Source organism: Bos taurus, chromosome 6 (genome assembly GCF_002263795.3).
Source record: "Bos taurus isolate L1 Dominette 01449 registration number 42190680 breed Hereford chromosome 6, ARS-UCD2.0, whole genome shotgun sequence".
Classification (NCBI taxonomy): Eukaryota; Metazoa; Chordata; class Mammalia; order Artiodactyla; family Bovidae; genus Bos; species Bos taurus.
The window spans coordinates 71,042,761-71,059,531 of record NC_037333.1 but is presented as its reverse complement, the minus strand read 5'-3'; the positions used below and the strand labels follow the sequence as shown (position 1 = coordinate 71,059,531).

General features: G+C 38.7%; 1 protein-coding gene across 3 annotated transcripts in view; it reads left to right on the top strand.

The window, feature by feature from the left end:
* The window catches only part of NMU (neuromedin U), a 33,843-nt gene that overhangs the window by 2,380 nt on the left and 14,692 nt on the right, over nt 1-16,771 (top strand). For all 3 annotated transcript variants that reach the window (XM_010806137.2, XM_005207972.3, NM_001191153.1), the window contains exons 2-3: nt 7,089-7,147; nt 14,710-14,757. In XM_010806137.2, the coding sequence (XP_010804439.1) occupies nt 7,089-7,147; nt 14,710-14,757 (107 nt within the window). The remainder of the gene's footprint in view (nt 1-7,088; nt 7,148-14,709; nt 14,758-16,771) is intronic.

The window sequence follows — 16,771 nt, the reverse complement described above, 5'->3', positions numbered from 1 at the left end:
ATGCATGTTAAGTACTATATGCTTGCAGTGAATTTTGCATTAGTGAGAGAGAACTTCTTTTAGCAGAGGGATACAGGGGAATTTTCAGGCTCCTGGTGATTGGGCAGAAACTATAGGAAGCAGCAGCCATTTTCTAAAAACAGCAAGTCTTGGGTGTTATTTCCACAAGAGGGTATCTGCTGGTTGACCAATCATCTCGTAAATATCCCCACTGTTTCTTAAGTTAAGGGATGAGATACCTCCTTCCTTACACAGAAATCCCCCTAGACTACTCTTTTGGGTCTTCTTTCCCCCTCAGACCTGCTGTTAATACTAAAATATTAATTTTATCTCTCTAAAAATGTGATGAGAAGGGAAGAGGGTGAATTTACCCTCATCTGATCTGCCATGGTGATCTGCTATATTCCTGAGCCCTGACAATAGCCCTGGAGGGGAAGCTTGACATACATAAGCCAAGCTGGGAGATAATCCACGAAGGTTAATCATTATGCAAGGTGCAAGTGGATGTATCAAAAAACAACAAAGCAAATGCCACAAAGCCAGAGGGGGGAAAATCATGTCAATAGTGTAGCATCCTCGGCAAAAATGAGTTAGCAGAGATGCAAATGGCAATAAAAAGGTAAAGGGCCAGCCACAGAGTTGGTGGCTGGAAATAGTTTACCGTTCAAAGAACATTAAAATGAAGACAGAAATTTCCTAAAAGAGAGGTACCTTTGGATATCTGCAACAAACTATCTTTTTTTAAAAATTTTATTTCATTTTTAAACTTTACAATATTTATTGGTTCTGCCATGTATAGAAATGAATCCGCCACAGGCATACACGTGTTCCCCATCCTGAACCCTCCTCCCTCCTCCCTCCCCATACCATCCCTCTGGGTCGTCCCAGTGCACCAGCCCCAAGCATCCAGTATCATGCATCGAACCTGGACTGGCGACTCGTCTCATATATGATATTATACATATTTCAATACCATTCTCCCAAATCATCTCACCCTCTCCCTCTCCCACAGAGTCCAAAAGACTGTTCTATACATCAGTGTCTTTTTTGCTGTCTCGTATACAGGGTTATTGTTACCATCTTTCTAAATTCCATGTATATGCGTTAGTATACTGTATTGGTGTTTTTCTTTCTGGCTTACTTCACTCTGTATAATAGGCTCCAGTTTCATCCACCTCATTAGAACTGCTTCAAATGTATTCTTTTTAATGGCTGAGTAATACTCCATTGTGTATATGTACCACTGCTTTCTTATCCATTCATCTGCTGATGGACATCTAGGTTGCTTCCATGTCCTGGCTATTATAAACAGTGCTGCGATGAATATTGGGGTACATGTGTCTCTTTCCCTTCTGGTTTCCTCAGTGTGTATGCCCAGCAGTGGGATTGCTGGATCATAAGGCAGTTCTAGTTACAGTTTTTTAAGGAATCTCCACACTGTTCTCCATAGTGGCTCTACTAGTTTGCATTCCCACCAATAGTGTAAGAGGGTTCCCTTTTTCTCCACACCCTCTCCAGCATTTATTGCTTGTAGACTTTTGGATCGCAGCCATTCTGACTGGCGTGAAATGGTACCTCATAGTGGTTTTGATTTGCATTTCTCTGATAATGAGTGATGTTGAGCATCTTTTCATGTGTTTGTTAGCCATCTGTATGTCTTCTTTGGAGAAATGTCTATTTAGTTCTTTGGCCCATTTTTTGATTGGGTCATTTATTTTTCTGGAGTTGAGCTGTAGGAGTTGCTTGTATATTTTTGAGATTAGTTGTTTGTCAGTTGCTTCATTTGCTATTATTTTCTCCCATTCTGAAGGCTGTCTTTTCACCTTGCTTATAGTTTCCTTTGTTGTACAGAAGCTTTTAAGTTTAATTAGGTCCCATTTGTTTATTTTTGCTTTTATTTCCAATATTCTGGGAGGTGGGTCATAGAGGATCCTGCTGTGATGTATGTCGGAGAGTGTTTTGCCTATGTTCTCCTCTAGGAGTTTTATAGTTTCTGGTCTTACGTTGAGATCTTTAATCCATTTTGAGTTTATTTTTGTGTATGGTGTTAGAAAGTGCTCTAGTTTCATTCTTTTACAAGTGGTTGACCAGTTTTCTCAGCACCACTTGTTAAAGAGATTGTCTTTAATCCATTGTATATTCTTGCCTCCTTTGTCAAAGATAAGGTGTCCATATGTGCGTGGATTTATCTCTGGGCTTTCTATTTTGTTCCATTGACCTATATTTCTGTCTTTGTGCCAGTACCATACTGTCTTGATGAGTGTGGCTTTGTAGTAGAGCCTGAAGTCAGGCAGGTTGATTCCTCCAGTTCCATTCTTCTTTCTCAAGATAGCTTTGGCTATTCGAGGTTTTTTGTATTTCCATACAAATTGTGAAATTATTTGTTCTGCAACAAACTATCTTTTGACACGGCCTCTGACAAGAAGTGATGAAGTGCCCAAGACTGAATTAAGAAGTGTGTTTTCCTACTCATGAAATAGTTCTTGAAATTCAGTCAGCAGTAATGATTTATGACTTCCAAATCCTACACTAGCTAAGTACTAGCAATGAGAAAAGAAAATGGACACTACTTTTAGAATAGCAGGATCTGCTTTTCTTTCTCTTACACATGGTGTATTTACAGATGCACAAGCTGTTGATCCATATTATTTGCATTAGTTACATTGTTCAGTACAAAACTAAAGATTTCCCTTTATGAGATAGTGTTAAGTATAAATATCTTGAAACTGATCAAAAATAGTGCAGTTGTTAACACAACAGTGTAAATCAGCTGTGTGTGTGCCTGTGCACTTAGTTGTGTCCAACTCTTGGTGACCCCATGGACCCCATGGACCCCACGGACCCCATGGACTGTAGCCCACCAGGCTCCTGTCTATGGAGTTTTCCAGGCAGGAAAACTGGAGTGGATTGCCATTTCCTACTCCAGGGGATCTTTTGGACCCAGGGATCAAACTCAACATTGGCAGGCAGATTCTTTACCACTGTGCCACCTGGGAAGCTCTACTCTTAATAAAAGCCCTACTTCTAATAAAAATTAAAAGCAAAAAAAAAAAAAAAAAAAATCCATTGCCGTTTTTAGAATATAGAAGAGAGTGGCACTGTCCTGACAGTATTTGGGAAGGTCTCTAGCACTACTATTTGCTAGTGTAAAGCCCACATCCTGGGTATATTGAGAGGAAAAGCACAACTTTAGTTAACAAATAGACAAAGGGGACATTTTTTCCTCTTATGTTTGGATTCAGTCATAGGATATTAATGCTTTTCTACAAATTATAGGTAAACATTTAAAAATTCTGGTTTCTCTAACCTTTCTACCCTGAGACTGTGTTTATGTGTTTTGTGTAAGAGCCACAAAGTATCCCTTTTTTATTATATAAATACTTGGGACTAAGTTAGACAGTGGCAGTTTTGGTGTGGCCTGGGCCAGCTTGGGGACATGGAAGGAGACAAAGTCTCGAAGGTCTTGGTAAGGCTATAGGGAGGGGGTGCTTCCACTTTTACTGGAGGGTGGAGGATAGTCAAGCAAAGAAAGAATATGAAATTGTCTTCTTTAAACAGAAATGCCCTGTCAAAAAGAGATTAACCCTGGTATGATGAGTGGAGAAATCAAAAGCACAGGCAGGTGAAGATTGCATCCAACAAGTGAAATTCCTTGTGTATTTCCTTGCATCATACTCGACTCTGGTTCTCTTCAATCAAATACTGCTCTCTGCCTTTATCCCCCTTACTTTTACCTTCCTGTTTTTCAAAGCTGTGTACGCCTAGTAACAATAGGTGAGTAATGCATTTGAGCTGTGAGGAATAGTCCGATGGCCTGTTAGATGTCTTTCATGAGAATATTCATACCCCTCTTTTGGAATTATTCAGACTTGTTAAAAACCTTAGACCTGAAAGGTTTCTTTGAGCTGCCTAGTTCTGTCAAATAAGAGGCATCCTCTGTTTCTTTCTGCAATGCAGTGCTCACTGCCTCTGGCTGTTCACTGTTATCCATGGGCTAGCCGCATCAGTTTATCACCAGGAAGCTTGCTAGAAATGCAGACTCTTGGACCTGTACCCAAATCACTGAATCAGAATCTCATTTAGTCAGATCACCAGATGTTTTGTATAAAAATTTGAGAAGCACAGCTTTATCCGTTTCTGAAAACAGAATCAACTTAGAGTAACAGTCACCAGACAATAATGTCTTTGAGATATACCTTTGGGCTAGGATAAGAAATATATAATTGAGAAGTGTGTAAGATTGTTTGTGTACTAGAATAGCTGTCCCATGAAAGGGGATTCAAATAAATGAACTCTTGACTATGGACTACATGATCCATGTAAGTTACTTCTAATGCTGGGTACAGAAAATGTAGTTAAATACTGTTACTTTTATTAGAACTTAGCTTCAATAACAGTATAAATTTGAGTGAACTCAAAGCAAGACTTGACTGAAAAGTGGTAGAATTAGGGGGAAAAATCTGTTAGGATTTGGAATCAGTCATACCTGGTTTGAGGGCTTCCCAGGTGGCTCAAGTAGTAAAGAATCTGCCTGCCAGTGCAGGAGCCAGAGGAGACCCAGGTTGGATCCCTGGGTTGGAAAGATCCTCTAGAGGAGGAAATGACAACTCACTCCAGTATTCTTGCCTGAGAAATCCCATGTGCAGAGGACCTTGGCGGGCTACAGTCCATCAGGTCACGAAAAGTCAGACATGACTGAGCCTGCACGGAGACCTGATTTGAAATCTGCTTCTGCTACGTATGTATTTTGGTGACCTGAGACAAATTATTTAATCTTTCCTTCCTTCAGTTTCCTCATCTTAAAATGGGAATAAGGAGAATAGCTACCTTAAAAGGTTGGTTTAAAGGTTTAAGGACATGACAGGTTTTAATGCTCAACATAGTGCCTGTGGATTCCCTGGTGGCTCAAATGGTAAAGAATCCACCTGCAATGCATGAGACCCAGGTTCTGCCCCTGGATCGGGAGGATCCCCTGGAGAAGGGAATGACAACGCACTCCAGAATTCTTGCCTGGAGAATTCCATGGACAGAGGAGCCTGGTGGGTTACAGTCCATGGAGTTGCAGAGTCAGGCATGACTGAGAGACTAATACTTTCATTTTCACAAAAGGGTATTTTCTTAATTTTAGTAAGAATAAATATATATAATAAACAATAATTACATTTAATATTTATAATTTATATAGCATGAATTAGAAAATTAAACCTGTGAAGAAAATATTACTTTAGAGGCTATAAGCTAGTTAACATTTTATTTCAACAATAATTAAGGCCTTAACAAGTAATTCTTTTTTTTTAAAGATCTTTACTGAGATACAGTTTATGTACCATAAAATTTATCTGTTTTAATTATGTAACTCAGTGATTTTTAAGTGGACTTAAATAGTTGGGCAGCCATTTGCCTATTCATGTTTCCTTTTTTTCTATTGATTTGAAGGAGTTCTATCCTATAAGGATATCTGCCATCACCTTTTATTAAATATGTTTCATACATTTTGAGAGTTTTTGTCTTTTAAATTAATTTGTGATGTATGGAATAAATAAGTTTTCATGAAGGTGGTCAAAAGGTACAAACTTCAGTTATAATAAAGTGTTAGTCACTCAATTGTGTCCGACTCTTTGCGACCCCATGGACTATAGCCCACCAGGCTCCTCTGTCCATGGAATTCTCCAGGCAAGACTACTGGAGAGGGTAGCCATTCCCTTTTCCAAGGGATGTTCCCAACCCAGGGATTGAACCCTGATCTTCTGCACTGCGGGCAGATTCTTTAACATCTGAGCTACCAGGGAAGCCCCACTAGTTATAGCAAGTACTAGTGATTTACATACAAATAAACGTAAAGTTGTGTTTAACATTGTATTCATGCATTTACATGGATTTTATGTGATACTTCATCATCTGAGTTCTCTTTCATGATCACATTAGGAATACCCTGGAGGCATCGTCTTACTTGAAAAATGATATTTCAATTGGTTGAACGTCATTCTTTATACTATTTAGGTCAAACAAGGGCCAACACTAAACCCAAACTAAAAAAAAGTATGTGTCTGTAATAAATTTTTCTTCCTGCATTATCATACATAGTGGCATAAGTGACTCTTCAAGCATTCTGAATAAGTAGAATGGATTTCTTACTTTTTTATGCTCTGTTTTACAAAACTTTTAGTAATTTTACTTCTCCTTAACAAACGAAGTATTGATTCATCTCTACCAAAAAGAAGAGAGAGAGAAAGAAAAGAAAGAGTGTGCAGCTATCACAACAATACAATTTTCCATCACCCCCCAAAGATCTGTTATGTCCATTTGCAGTCAGTCCCCATTCCTATCCTCAGCCCTAAGCAGCCAGTAATCTAGCACTATAGATTTGCCTTCTCTGGATGTTCCATATTAATGGATTCATACATTTATATGTATGAATATAATCTTTTGCATTTGCTTATTTGATTTAGCACAATCTGTTTGAGATTCAATACTGTTACAGCATATGTCAATAGTTCATTCCTTTTTATGGACCACAATTTTCCATTGTATGGATGTACTACATTTTGTTAATTCATTAGGTAATGGATATTTGGAGTGTTTATACTTCAGGGCTATTATGAATAATGCTACTATGCATGTTCATGTACAAGTTTTTGTGTGGACATATAAGTCTTTCACTCTTGAGAGTAATATCTTTGTAATGTTATTAAAGTTTGTTTAATAATTATGTCTCCTTGGTTGCTAGTGGTTTAGTTGCTAAGTCATGTCCAACTCTTTTGGGACCCCATGGACTGTAGCCCTCCAGGCTCTTCTGTCCATGGGATTTCCCAAGCAAGAATACTGGAGTGGATTACTATTTCCTTCTCCAGAGGATCTTCCCCACTCAGGGATTGAACCCCAGTCTCCTGTATTGCAGGGGGATCTTTACCAACTGAACCACCAGGGAATCCTTATACTAAGTCAAATCCGGAGATACCTAATTGAACTAGGAGAAAAATGATATACAGTGAAAAATGAGAAATATCATCCCAAAATGAATTATATATAATGTTTAGTTTTAGGAGAAATATTGTAACATTAACTTGTGAATATAACTTTATTTTTAGGTGCTCCAGTATTGCCTCAAGGATTACAGCCTGAACAAGAATTACAGTTGTGGAAACAGGTAAAGAATTATCATTACACAAATTAGTGAAAATTTACCCTTTTAAAAATTATCATCGTAAAGTGAAATAATGTAATTGAGCTTTGTGATTTTAGCAACATTCTGAATTCATAATTTTTTTTATTAAATGAAAGAAAGAAAGATGAAAAGAAACCAAAAATACTGTAAATGGTGAAGATGGCAGAAATAAATCCTAATAATAGAATAATGAGAATAAATATGAATGTGCTAAAATACACCACTTAAAAGAGATTATCAGACCAGATGTTAAAAACAGATTAAGCAATATGGCCTAGGTAAAAGTCACACTTGAAGTAGAAAACAAAAAGTGGTTGAGAATGGAAAATGACACACCAAGTAAATATGAACTGCACAAAAATTGGAGTGGCAGTCTTAACATCTGATGAAATAGAATTCAAGTACATGAACCATTTTAACAGATAAATATATGTTGATAAAAGAGCAACAGAGCGAAAAGATACAACCATCACTAATATGTATTAACAGAAGTGAAAGTGAAAGTGACCCCATGGACCATACAGTCCATGGAATTCTCCAGGTCAAAATACTGGAATGGGTAGCCTTTTCCTTCTCCAGGGGATCTTCCCAACCCAGGATCGAACCAGGGTATCCTGCATTGCAGATAGATTCTTTACCAACTGAGCTATCAGGGAAGCCCGTATTAACAGAAGAATCTCCAAACTTATTTAAGAATTGATAGAAATTCAGGGAAAAATAGATAAATGAACATTTGTAGTTGGAAATTTTAATATATCTCTCTCAAAACTGATAGTTAAAGCAAATAGCACACAAGTAGATATGTCAAAGACCTAACAATACAATTCATAAATTTGAGCTATTAGGAATATTTTTAAAAACATGTACTAAATAGTATACACATTCTTTTTGAATATAATTGGGGCATTTAAAAATGTAGACTGTATCTTAGAAGACAAGAAAGTTTCCATAAGTTAGAAAGGATCCATTTAAAATGTTTTCCAATTATAATGCAATAAAGTTAGGAACTATTAACAAAGGTATAACATAAATATCCCATTTGCTTGGAAAATATATGGCATTGGTAAATAGCTCTATGTTGAGAAGAATGATATAGAAACATTATAGGTCAAAGTTTGTATGCTACAGCTAAAACAGTAGCTAGAAAGAAACTTTAACTTCATATATATTTTTCATGACAAGAAAGTTTAAAAACAAATATGCTTAGCATTCAGCTAAAAAATGAGGGGAAAGAACAACAGGGAAAATTCAAATAAACAGGAATGAAGTAAATAATAAAAATAAGGGCAGAAATAGATTTTTAAGAGAGAGAGAAGGAGAATGACAATACTAACAAAAGCATGTATTTATTGTTTCAGAATGTTAATAAGCACTTGAGTTGTATGAAGTGTAAATTGTGTCTCAATAAGCTCTTACCCCTCCCCCTAAGTATTATGGACAGCTATATGGTGATAATTTTGAAAACATAGATGAAATGGATAAATTCCTAGAAACAATACCTTATGCCCAAAAGATGCAACATTAATACATTAAGTACTGAAGAAACAATTTCTTCTTTCCTTGTAAAGTGAAAGTGTTAGTCGCTCAGTTGTGTCTGACTCTGTGACCCTATGGACTGTAGCCCACCAAGCTCCTCTGTCCATGGAATTCTCCAGGCAAGAATACTGGAGTGGGTTGCCATTTCCTTCTCCAGGGGATCTTCCCGACCCAGCAATCAAACCCAGGTCACCTGCATTGCAGGCAAACTCTTTACCATCTGAACCACCAGGAAAGCCCTCTTCCAACCGATGGCCAGAGTCCTCCAGTACTATGCTTACATACAGTAAATGCAGCTAAAGGGTCTCCGTAAAGTATAAGTTTCCTCTAGAATTCTATTATATAATGTTCACCTACTTAAGGAATTTCTCTTCTCCTTTCTTAAGAGTTTTGTTAATCCTAAATAAAATGTCAACTTAATCAAATATTTTACCTGAACCAACACTGAGATACGGAGAAGGCAATGGCACCCCACTCCAGGACTCTTGCCTGGAAAATCCCATGGACGGAGGAGCCTGGTGGGCTGCAGTCCATGGGGTCGCTGAGGGTTGGACACGACTGAGTGACTTCACTTTCACTTTTCACTTTCATGCATTGAAGGAAATGGCAGCCCACTCCAGTGTTCTTGCCTGGAGAATCCCAGGGACGGGGGAGCCTGGTGGGCTGCTGTCTATGGGGTCATACAGAGTCGGACACGACTGAAGTGACTTAGCAGCAGCAGCAGCAACACTGAGATAAGCAACATGCCTGTCAACCACCAATTGGCACTTGCTGTGGGTGCTTGCCATCTACCTCTACAAGGATTAAATCGTGTGCAGCTGCAGCTGTTGACCTTAAACACTTCCTGAAAAAGTTCAGGGTGGAGAGCAGAAATGAGGCACTCTGTGCTTCGGGAAACTCGCAGGACAAGTCTTCAGATAGTTAGATATTCTCAGGAACTGGTTTTATGATCTGAATTTTTATATCTCCTCTTCTCTAGAAAAGCACTAAAACCCTTCATGATGACAATTGTTTCTCATGACTAGCAGAAGCTTCAAAAGACCAGCAGAAACTCTCCTCAAAAAACTATGCACTCGATTGCATGTACTCTCCTTTTACCAAAATCACATATAAATTGTCCTTTCCCAGTACCTCTTTGGAGCTGTTTCTCAGAGCTAACTGGGGTGCTGTCTCCCAGGCTACAGTCCTCATACTGCCCCAAATAAAACTTGCAGCTTTCACTTTGTGCGTTTTTTTTAAGTTGACGTGCCTTTTCTCCTTTAATCTATAATTGTGATGAATTACATAAACGAATTTCTCATTGAAACTATTAGAGCTAGGATGAGAATTCAGCAGAGTTTTGGATATAATACCAATATACAAGAATCACTAACATTTCTTTTCACTAAGAAAAAGTAATATGAAAATACTACATCATTCACAATGGCAACAAAAACTGTAAGTATTTAGGAATTAACCAAAAATACACAATAGCTTATATGAAAAAATAAAATTTTAATAAAGGAATTAGAAGATAATGCAAATATTTGGAGAGGCACTCTTTGCTGTTGGATGGAAAACTTAATTTAATGTAAGAAAAATATTGATTCTCCCCAAATAGTTGATGTAAATTCCATAAAATCAATGTAACCCCAATCAGAATTCCACTTAACTTTTGCTTGGAAAGTTTATAAATTTAACCTACAATTGATACAGAAAAATAAAGGTCTGCCAGTAGCTAAGGAACTTTCCCTACCAGATATCAAAAAATATTATATAAAACTGTACTAATAAAAAAGGCATAATGAGAGTGTAAGAACAGACAAACGAACTGGTGGAACTGAGACTAAAGCTTGGAGAGTTTAGCTGACATTGTCAGTATGCTGTCATTGTCCTTTGTCATTCACCATTCAAGCACACTCAAGACTTACTATTCTAACTGCGATCACCTGTGACTCTGCCTCTTTGACCTGTGCTCAGGACAGACCAGAAGTGCCTGGAACCAAATGCCTCCAGCACTGAAAACAGCCATCTGAAAAGCCACCCAGATATCCCCATGCTCTAGAATATCCCTCTCCTGGGTATGCAGCCCAAATATATTCTCCTACAGAACCGTATATGGGGACAGATACAAGGAGGTAATGGGCGGGGGGGGCGGCGTGGAGGGGACAGGCTATCCATCACGGGGAAGTAGGTAGGCAACATGAGTTGGAGGAACATTATAAAGGACTCTGTGGTAGTTAGGAGCAACACACTAGAGGTATCCAGGAACAGAGAGTGATCTTATAGTATTAGGGAAAAAAAAGTAAGAGAATATTATACACACACACCAAACAACAGTACAGATTTTATAAGAACATGCACAAACGAAGGATACACATCAAATACATTAGAAGAGTGGCCTTTGGGAGGATGGAATGAGAGTAGGCAGGGGATAGAAGAATAAATAAATAAAGCATGTCCAGTGGTGATGGCAAGCTATAAACTGAGAACACCTTTTATACCTAAGCCACCTCTAACAAAATACATGATGGAAAAGATTGATGGTAAGGACCGAGCACTAAAGAGTCTTAAATAGCATAGAAACTCATAAAATCTCTTTCAAAAGTTTCTGCCTTGGTATATCATGATGTATGCTTGTTGTTGTTTAGTTGCTAAGTTGTGTCCGACTCTTTTGTGATCCCACAGACTATAGCCCACCAGGCTCCTCTGTCCCTGGGATTTCCTAGGCAGGAATACTAGAGTGGGTTGCCATTTCCTTCTCCAGGGGATCTTCCCTACCCAGGAATGGAATCCAAGTCTCCTGCATTGGCAGGCAGATTCTTTACCACTGAGCCACCAGGGAATCCCCAATAATACATGCTAGAAATATATTAATAAGGTGACAAATTAGATAATAGATATTAATGTAGAATATAAAAACATGTATTTTAGCTTGAAATTATATTTCTGTGAAAAATCTTTGAAAAAAACTTTTAGATGATAATGCTGGGGGCAAAATCAAATGGAGTTGTAAAACCACTATAAATTCTTTTATAAAAAATATTTTAAAAAAGTGTTTAGAACATATAGTTAAGCTTTCTATCAGAGGTTTTCAAAATTCCAAAGCTATTCAGACACTAGAAACACATACTTTTCAAACCAAATACACAGACCTAACCATTTTCAAAGGGATTAATCAATGGACTCCACAGAATTCTCAGAAGCAATTAGTGGTACTTAAAACCATCAGGGCCATAAACTGAGTAAAATGAACAAGTGTTTACCCAAAGAGAAAGACAGCAGGCAGTACAGCTCTGCCTTTTAAAGAAAGGAGTACAAAGACCGAAAAGCTTTGCAATTATCTACTAATTTGATTAACTGGAGTTTTTTCTTATTCTGATGTTTTTATTCAAGCAATATTGATGCACTGATTAGTGAACCCTGAGTTTCAAGGGTCTTTGGACTTGACTACTTCACACAGATGGGCTGCCTGGGCTGGGGGTGGACAGCTCTCTCTTGAGCAAATAACATATTCAGATACCTAAACATCACTATTTGGGGGAGGGACTACTTCCTCCTTAGTGAACCCTCAGTTTCAAGGGTCTTTGGATTTGACTACTTCACACAGATGGGCTGCCTGGGCTAGGGGTGGACAGCTCTCTCTTGAGCAAATAACATATTCAAATACCTAAACATCACTATTTGGGGGAGGGACTACTTCCTCCTACCCTACTAAGGCAAACTTAATCGCATTTGGGGATGATACACTAAGCATTTGGAGAAGGCAATGGCACCCCACTCCAGTACTCTTGCCTGGATATCCCATGGACGGAGGAGCCTGGTAGGCTGCAGTCCATGGGGTCGCTAAGAGTCGGACATGACTGAGTGACTTCATTAAGTGACTTCACTTTCACTTTCACTTACACTAAGCATTGGTCACAATTCAAAGCTTTTAAGCTTAAAAACTCTTTTGGTTTTCCTCTCTCAATTGACTTCTTTTTCAATACAATTTAATTAAAGAATATTTATTGATCACTTATTTGAGCATGTTAAATAGCCCCTGACCTCAAGAAGTTTACCGTGTGTGTGTGTGTGTGTGTGTGTGTGTGTGAGAGAGAGAGAGAGAAAAAGAGAGAGAGAGATTCTGAAGAAATCTTCAGAAGAGGGAGCAGGTGACTGGCCACAAGGGACAAATAGAATAAAACAATTTTCCCAATACAAGTTTTGTGAACATAAAAAGGAGACACAAACATATGCTTTTCTGTAATACTATATGTTACCACATATACTTTTGTTATTCTCTAAGTTAGAGAATCGGATATTTTAGTTCATGTTTTAGTTTACTTCATGTTTATTAGAAACAATAAGGAGCTTGAGAAATTATGATTGAAGGATATAATTATCCTCCCTTTAGTTTAGTGTGAGAAATTAAATTCAACAAAAAATTCTAGAATTAAAAGGAGACCCCTGAGATGTTATGTCATAAATAGGACCCAACCTAAATCATCTCAGACAGACAAGAATCAGTCCTATTTTTTCCAGTCCCATTTTAAAAGGCCACTAAACCACTCTTATGGTAGAAAGTGAAGAGGAACTAAAAAGCCTCTTGATGAAAGTGAAAGAGGAGAGTGAAAAAGTTGGCTTAAAGCTCAACATTCAGAAAACTAAGATCATGGCATCTGGTCCTATCACTTCATGGGAAATAGATGGGGAAACAGTGGAAACAGTGGCTGACTTTATTTTTTGGAGCTCCAAAATCACTGCAGATGGTGATTGCAGCCATGAAATTAAAAGATGCTTACTCCTTGGAAGGAAAGTTATGACCAATCTAGATAGCATATTAAAAAGCAGAGACATTACTTTGCCAACAAAGGTCCATCTAGTCAAGGCTATGGTTTTTCCAGTGATCATGTATGGATGTGAGAGTTGGACTGTGAAGAAGGCTGAGTGCCGAAGAATTGATGCTTTTAAACTGCGGCATTGGAGAAGACTCTTGAGAGTCCCTTGGACTCCAAGAGGATCCAACCAGTCCATCCTTAAGGAGATCAGTCCTAGGTGTTCATTGGAAGGACTTGATGCTAAAGCTGAAATTCCAATACTTTGGCCACCTCATGTGAAGAGTTGACTCATTGGAAAAGACTCTGATGCTGGGAGGGATTGGGGGCAGGAGGAGAAGGGTACGACAGAGGATGAGATGGCTGGATGGCATCACCGGCTCGATGCACATGAGTTTGAGTGAACTCCGGGAGTTGGTGATGGACAGGGAGTCCTGGCATGCTGTGATTCATGGGGTGCAAAGCCTCGGACACGACTGAGCGACTGAACTGAACTGAAAGTAATAAATGCCAGTAATTACTCTAGACACCCAGCTTAGTACTGATAAGTACTTAGTACTTATCAGCACAGTTTTTAATGATTAATATAAATCTCTTATTCTACAGTTTAAAATCTTTCAAAGTTTCTTTTAAGGATAAAAGCTGAGGACAGCTAGTTGCCAAGCATAGTCAACAAACCTTCATTGTAAAATCGAACCATTTTCTAATGCTGGCTTCTTGATAGAGAACTAGAAGATGGCTCGTGTTGTGTAAGAATAAGTTTTTACTGTATACTCTTTATTTTTTAGCACGTATGCTATTTTCCTGTTGGTTTAGATGATGTGATTAGATTTATATGTAGTAAAGAACCACGTAACAGGATGCTCCTGAATTTTGAGGCCATTCTTTAGTCACCACACACATTTCTCAGGCTGAATAACACTAAAAGTTTTTCCCCTCAATGTTTGAAGCATCTCTATCTCTGATGATCCCTATGACTAGAAATGGGGATGTATACCCCTGTGCCTGGGGTCAGATCTTGGGGAAATTCCAATTCCAGGACTTCTTTAGATAGTTTAAAAGGCTCCTCCCTCCCAAATCCAGAATCCTGAACAGTCATGGAACCTTCATTAATGTTCTATAAGTAACCTGACTTTATAAAATCTGCTTTCTGTTTTTTGCTATCGTCTGTCTGTTTCCAGGATATAACTGGAATTTTCATCTGTTTTACAGATAAATGATGCTTGTTTGTCTTTGCTGTCCATGCATCCACAGCCTCAGGTAATTCTAAATGGAGTTGTTTCGGAGTGATGTAAGCATTTGTGTCATGCTGAAATACTGCATTTCTCCCTCTAGACCTGTCATGATTTTATGGACTTATTAAAACATGTCAACATATTAAAAATTATTATATCATTGGCAGGTAATAATGAGTGCCAACAGTTTATGTAAGGTGCTAGGCTTTATCTCTAAGAAAAATAGATATGCAGATAAAATACCCATATTTTAGAAAGTAAAATGCTAATTTCAAAATCAAATTCTGTGTTAAAATGTGTCTATTGCTGTATTAAGGGACTAATATCCTGGTCCCTCAATTGAGTTTTCAACCCATGGAGAGATGAACTTACAGAGTCAGATTTAGGAGATAAAAATATTGTAACTGAAAAGTCAGTTTGTGAATGGGGCCTTAGATATGCTGACCTTGCTAAAACTATCCCCAGAATTAAACTGAGGTTAGTCAGTGACTCAAGCCTTCTGCCAGAATCAGGTTTTGTGCCACAGGGCAGTGACAAGGCAAGAACAACTGGCCAGAGAACTGGCTACCTAAGAGGAAAGGGCTGAACAGAGCGTGCCCAGTTTCTTGCTGCCAATCATCAGGTTAACTCATCCTCTTCCCACGAGAAACACCTAAGAGAGGGCTGGGGAGAGAGGAGTATTAGTCTAGCTCCTATACCTGGAAGTGATACCACCCAGGGTTCCTGGCCTCCCCTAATAAGTAGAAATTGACTAGAGGCCAGGCAAGGAATTCAGACAAAGGTTTTTTGGGGCCCCTGTTGCAGCAGAGGGAGCAAGAACAAGTAAAGGTTCCCTTGCTCGCACTCCCTGGGTGCTGGGGTGGGGACTGGTTCCTTATATGGAGTGGGGGTAGGGGTATGTCCAGGGGTTGGGCTGGAGGGGTGGCTTAGGTGTTTTGCCCACCTCTCTGGTGGTGTCCAGTGCAGACTCAGTACTCCTGCTTTTGCTCCTGGCTCTTCAGAAATAGCGGTTGGGTTTTTTGGTCTATTGGTATCTTTTTGTCCATAATTTGCCCCAACTGCCCAAACATCAGTTATTTTTAGTCTCATATAGTTTCTTTGTATTTGGTTGCTCAAGAAGAGCTTTGTCCAGGTACAAGCATTACAGCAAAAGGCCCTGGGTCCCTGCCTATCTCAGAAACATGGGGAGGAGTGGGAAGGAAGTGTGTCCTTACATGTCTCTGCTGGATGCTGCTCCTTCTGTCTGCAGTTCTGTCTTTGAGTGCCGGTGTAGCAGAGTTAGCCTTAGAGTCTTACCTTTCTGAATCAGCATCACTAGTCTCCTGATCAGAGGAGAGGGCTCAGCAGAGGCTCTTGCTCAGCCTCTCTCAGCGCAGTCAGCTGTGTGCCTGGGGTGACTCCTCTGCATGGTCCGGCCAGGGTGCAGTGCCTGTCCTTCACGTAGTCCTTCCAGAATGTCATCCTGGCCGGTGTGAAGTAGCAGCCTTGTAAAAAAAAGTGCTGCATTTCTTCTGCTGCACTGGTTCCTCAGCCTGCAGAGGACCACTTGCAGCAAGTTACAGGTATTAGGTGGTAAAGAGAAACCAGAATCACAATAGGTTGACATTTATGAATATTTCAAGTTGCTTGAGGAACCTTGGTGGATATATAACATGGGATGGATATTAGTCAGCACACAAACTTTTGCATTGTATATAAAATTCAGAAGCACCCTCAGAATCACTTTTATGTCTGCAAAATTAAAAGGATGAATTTTAAAGCACTCATCTAAAAACCATAAAAGTAAATTAGGCTTTTATTGGCTTTGGAGACTGTGTACCTTTTGAGGAGAGCGTGGTAAGTTTACTATGAAATCTTTTACACTAATTGATACCATTAAAAAAATTTTTTTTCACATTAGCTATTATGTATATGATTCTCTGAAGAGTTCTTCAAAACATTTTTACCAAATAGAAAATAAAGGCTCTTTTAAAAGGTCCATGATAAAAAAAAATACTAAAAATCCCATATGAGAAAAATCTTTAAACAACAGTTGCAGC